Raw genomic sequence first — 4,762 nt, forward strand, 5'->3', positions numbered from 1 at the left:
GCCTGAGGCTGACGTGGGACCGTGGAGATCGGCTGTATTCTACTTCAGTTCTCCCCCAACTACCACCACCCTTGCAGCAACCTCTGGGGCAACAGGAAGCAGCTGCTCAGTGTAGCCCCCACCTGGTGGTAGGTCAGGGTGGGGGAGGAGAAAAGACAGACTTAAAAGGCCAGAGAGAAATTAGGGCGAAGGAAGGCGTCTTAAAGACCCTCCAACGCGGCCAAAAGTGGGCTTTCCTTGTGTAGGGCTAGCAGTCAGTACTGGTGAATACTAATGCTTGAATCTCACCAGCTTAAGTGGGAGGACGAGGGTTAAAACTCCACGGTGGGGGAGGGAGGGAGTCTTGGCCTAAGGTATAGTCTCAGCTCTCCTTGGAGCTGGAGCTTGCCGGTGCTCAGGGTCCCAGGGTCTGCAGCCTCACAGGCTGAGCGCTGTCTTCCCACCACCCCGGTACTGTTTCCCCTCCTTTACCCCCGGATGAGCAAAGGTTAGGCCCCACCCCTGCTGAGTCAGCCAGGGAGAGAACTAGGCATCCCTCAGGCCTTCCCCGGGGCTGGTCCCCATACTCACCCATGTCTGGCTGGCGGAGCTCCAGGCTGGGACCACCCAGCTCCTCACTGTCCTTGGATCCCCCTTCACGTCAAGGCAGTTGTTAAGTCCTCCCAAACTGTGAGCCGGGAACTAGCAAGAATCAAAAAGCCAATGTATGCTTCCTGCGAACCACACAGCCTGAACTGCTGTAGGGTGATGTCCCTGTGTGACAGACTGGGGTGGGGAGGGAGGAGGGAAGGGCGGGGCTTTCTCTGGGTGGAGAGAGGGAGGCGGCGAGGACAGGGCAGACCAGGAGGAATATGGAGGAAGGTTAGAACTGTGTTGACACTCCAGTGGCGTGGTAGAAGAGGGCGGTAGAGGGAGAAGGAAATAAATGCGGCTAAGGAGGAGAAGGTTCTAGATAAATGCTGAAGGACATGAAAGTGTTGGGGGAAGGGGTGGAGGGATGCAAATGACTTTTCAGAATTTCAGTTCCCAGGTCAGTGTCTGAGTGGGAAAATAAAGCAGAAAGAATTGCCCCATGCCCTGAGGTTTTCTCCACCTTATTCTTACCCACTCGAAAGTCAGGACTTACAGAGAGCGTCCCCACCCCCATAACTCAGCATTTCCCTAAATCCAAGCTTTTCTGGGAGCAAAACTACCAGGCACACGCAGCTCAGGAGCTCCACCTTCTGTCCAGATCGTGACACAGGAGACGCTGGTACCAAGGACGTCATAGGCAGATGGGAGGAAGCTTAGAGGCCCCTACTCCTCCCCTGGCGCCTCTCCCAAGGCCCCTCCCCAACCTTCAGCCCCTAGGGGCCTCTGAATTAGAAGATCAGTTTATCTCCGCCCAGCTTCTACCCAACTCGAGGCCTCGGAGGGTGGAGCTTATAGAAGCAAGCTCCTCCTCAGGACAAAAGCCCAGCTGGTTTGTAAACAGTCATTAGCTGAGAACCACATCCCAGCAAATGGCCTTCACGGATTTCAAAATGGTGAGATCAGAGTTCTCGCAGTCTACTGTGCTACCAGGAGAGGGCAGTAGGATGGGTCTGGGCAGGGAAAATAATACTTGAGACAAATCTGACCTTGCTTGCACTTTTAAAAACTGAAATGGCAGTGTTTCTTCCAACCCTGCACCTTTGTGTGGACTATATAATGAATGGGAAACGACCTAATCCTGTTATTCAGTTCAGAGCCCCTAAAATTGCTATTCTTAATAACAGGCTAAGTCTCTGTACCAAGCTTTAATAGGAATCTTGGCAGAGATCAGGCTGGGCCTCCTAGACACTCCCACACAGCCTCAAGGCTTTGATAAGGATTTAGGAACTTTTTCCATAGAAATGAAAGCCTAGCTAAAATGTAAGGAATTTTTACTCAGTTTTAAAGTATTGGTCATCACTATTTCCTAAAAACTCAATTCACATACTCTTGACTTTCCTTGGAATGCTAGCTCTAAAAAATAAATCAACATATTTTACAATATGCCCTTCTAAAAAAATAATGTGCTTGAACAAATGCCATAGAAGGGTCAAAGCTAAGGCCCCACTAAGATCACATTCTCCCCAAAGACCCCTCATAAGAGACACACTTGTCAAGAGAATAGCTATTACTCTTTTTGATGATCCATTTCAAACATGCATGGTCTAATTTGTGCAAAAACTTATGGCTGGCCATTCTAAAAACCTTATTATCAGAAACTTTGGTGTTGGCTATGTTGTCAGAACCAGAAAAGACAAATTCTGAGGGATGTACATTTTATTGGAAACCTTAAATACTCTTCAGACATAACAATGTCTTCAATCAAGGCTCTTGTGTGGCCTACACGAAAAACTGGCTTTTTGGATTGGGGGAAGGAGAGGAACAGCAAAGATGAGTGCTTAATATGCCAAAAGGACATCTCATGACGAATGCTCTTCAGCCAGCTTATCAGCCTTGGCCACAGCTTCTTCAATGGGTCCCACCATATAGAAGGCCTGTTCTGGAAGATGGTCATATTCACCTATATGGGAAAAAAATCCAACTAGTAAGTGAAAGGCTCATAAGTTTTGTAGGGTACACATACCTCATGACTTGAGGCTACCAGTCAGAATATGATGAATCCATGTCATTAAAAAACTTTTTCTCAGGGGCCAGCACGTGGCATGGTGGTTAAGGGTGCTGGTCCCACATGACCAACCACAGTCTGAGTATCAAACCTGGTGGCTTGCTTTCTCACTTACTCCCTGGTCAAATTAAATAAAGTGAAAATAATTGAAAAAACTTTTCTTAAGCTTCCCTCAACAAATCAAATTTTAAGAAAATATGTAACTGTGGATTAAGAATACATGGTCAGAAGACACAGAAACTGAGTTCGAAAAAAATTTTTTAAAAGATTTTTGCCATATGATGTGAGTACTCACCAGAGAGAAAGTGAGAAATCAATCAACCCCCTCCAGGCTAGATCGCCACACCACAATCCTTTCTCCTTCATTCTCTTCTCTGGATTTTGGGCACACAAGCACAAGTGCCTCGTATGTTCTTCAGGCAGCTGGGTATGGGACTCAAACCACAGAGCTGGCCATACGGGATCCAATGCTTTAATCACCAAGCCACCTGCTGGCCCCTAAATTCAAATTCTTCTTCTCTACTTTGGCTATCATATGTTAGGACAGTTTATTTTAAACTTCTCTGTGCCCCAGTTACTTCATTTATAATTCACTTAGAGGTAACCAGCAGGTGGTGTAATGGTTACATCACTGGACTCCCACTTAGTCCACTAACATCAAGTCCTACATCCAGCAGCTTAAAACTCATGCCAGGCGTGTGTGTGCACAAAATCTCAAGAGAAGAATGGATGAGAACAGACTGCAGAGTGGAAATCCGCCCCCCCAGGGATGATTTCTCACTTTCTTTCTCTTAGGTGAGTGCACATGCCTTATAACAAAAAAACTCTTTTAAAAAAAATTCACTTAAGAGTAAATAGCTCCCACCGAAAACAGTAAGTGTTGGATTATATAGATTGAAGGGAGTTAAGAGAATCAAGTAATACAAATTACATTCTTGAAAGTGAAATGTATTTTCAAACAAAACTGGTAGAAAAATAGCTACTTATAAATTATATTTGCTTGACAGCTGTAATGGGAATATCATCAGGCAAGAGTCAAGATTTCAGTTTTTTAATTTTTTATTCAGCTTGTACTCAAAATCTTACCTGCCAAAATTTGTTGGAATCCTTTGATGGTCTCCTTTAGAGGTACCAGCTTCCCCATATGTCCTGTGAAGACCTCAGCAACTTGGAACGGCTGAGATAAGAAACGCTGTATTTTCCGTGCACGGGACACAGTTAACTTGTCCTCCTCAGAAAGTTCATCCATACCCAGGATGGCAATGATGTCCTGGAGGGATTTGTAATCCTAAAGGAGAAAGCAACAAAAAAAAAAGAGGTCTGAGTAAATGTTCCTATTCCTTTAATCTGGACAGAAACCTGAGTTGAAAAAGCTAAAGGGAAAGTTACATGACTAGGGTCATGAAGACTCTCTGACAAGATTAGTATCTCTATACCCAGTCTGGCACCATTAAAAAAAAAAAAAAAAAAAGATTCCAAAGCCTAAGTACTAGAGACTTCATCAACACTCACTAGCAACTGCTGGTCTCAACTTTCCTTGCTCCAAAGTAAATCACAAGTCACTAGGAAAGCCCTGGTCCTAACATACAATAAATTTGCTTCGCTCATCAGGACTTTAGAGCCACGAATTCCACATAGTTAACACACTCACCTGCAGGATTTTTTGCACCCCACGAGCAACATCATAGTGCTCACTGCCAACAATGTTGGGATCCATGATGCGAGAGGTGGAATCTAGAGGATCCACAGCTGGATAGATACCCAACTCAGCGATAGCACGGGACAACACAGTAGTAGCATCCAAGTGGGCAAAGGTGGTGGCAGGAGCAGGGTCAGTCAAGTCATCGGCAGGTACATAGATAGCCTAAAGTCAGTTAAGAATTCATGAAGAGCAGCAGGAGCCAATGTAACTCCATATAAACTTTATCACTTTCTGACTTCTCTTTATCATCTCCCTTTATATTAGCATTTAAAAGGCTGCCACAAAAGTGATAATCACCCTAATATCTGCTGAGTGAGCTCAGATGCAAATTAACTGATCCTTCTAAACCATGAGAGAATTTTCAGTCATTCGTTATGGTTTTTATTATACATTTTACTCCACTCTTAAGAGTTACAAATAAG

The 4,762-nt window shown here is 44.9% G+C and overlaps 2 protein-coding genes and 1 long non-coding RNA gene across 4 annotated transcripts in view; 1 reads left to right on the forward strand and 2 right to left on the reverse strand.

Moving 5' to 3' along the window:
- BAZ2A (bromodomain adjacent to zinc finger domain 2A) overlaps positions 1-1,342 on the reverse strand; it is a 49,994-nt gene extending 48,652 nt beyond the window's left edge. Inside the window, exons 1-2 of the mRNA XM_006165626.2 lie at positions 1,194-1,342; positions 571-681 (exon numbers count right to left, since the gene is read on the reverse strand). Of these exons, the coding sequence (XP_006165688.1) occupies positions 571-681; positions 1,194-1,268 (186 nt within the window). The 5' untranslated portion in view covers positions 1,269-1,342. The remainder of the gene's footprint in view (positions 1-570; positions 682-1,193) is intronic.
- A 106-nt stretch (positions 1,343-1,448) lies between these two features.
- The window catches only part of LOC106733512 (uncharacterized), an 8,132-nt gene continuing 4,818 nt past the window's right edge, over positions 1,449-4,762 (forward strand). For both annotated transcript variants that reach the window (XR_001369560.1, XR_001369559.1), the window contains exon 1: positions 1,449-1,526. This is a non-coding gene — a long non-coding RNA (uncharacterized LOC106733512). The remainder of the gene's footprint in view (positions 1,527-4,762) is intronic.
- ATP5F1B (ATP synthase F1 subunit beta) overlaps positions 2,272-4,762 on the reverse strand; it is an 8,543-nt gene continuing 6,052 nt past the window's right edge. Inside the window, exons 8-10 of the mRNA XM_006165625.3 lie at positions 4,290-4,502; positions 3,725-3,926; positions 2,272-2,533 (exon numbers count right to left, since the gene is read on the reverse strand). Of these exons, the coding sequence (XP_006165687.1) occupies positions 2,433-2,533; positions 3,725-3,926; positions 4,290-4,502 (516 nt within the window). The 3' untranslated portion in view covers positions 2,272-2,432. The remainder of the gene's footprint in view (positions 2,534-3,724; positions 3,927-4,289; positions 4,503-4,762) is intronic.

The sequence above is a fragment of the Tupaia chinensis genome, unplaced genomic scaffold, assembly GCF_000334495.1.
Source record: "Tupaia chinensis unplaced genomic scaffold, TupChi_1.0 Scaffold143970_1, whole genome shotgun sequence".
Lineage (NCBI taxonomy): Eukaryota > Metazoa > Chordata > Mammalia > Scandentia > Tupaiidae > Tupaia > Tupaia belangeri.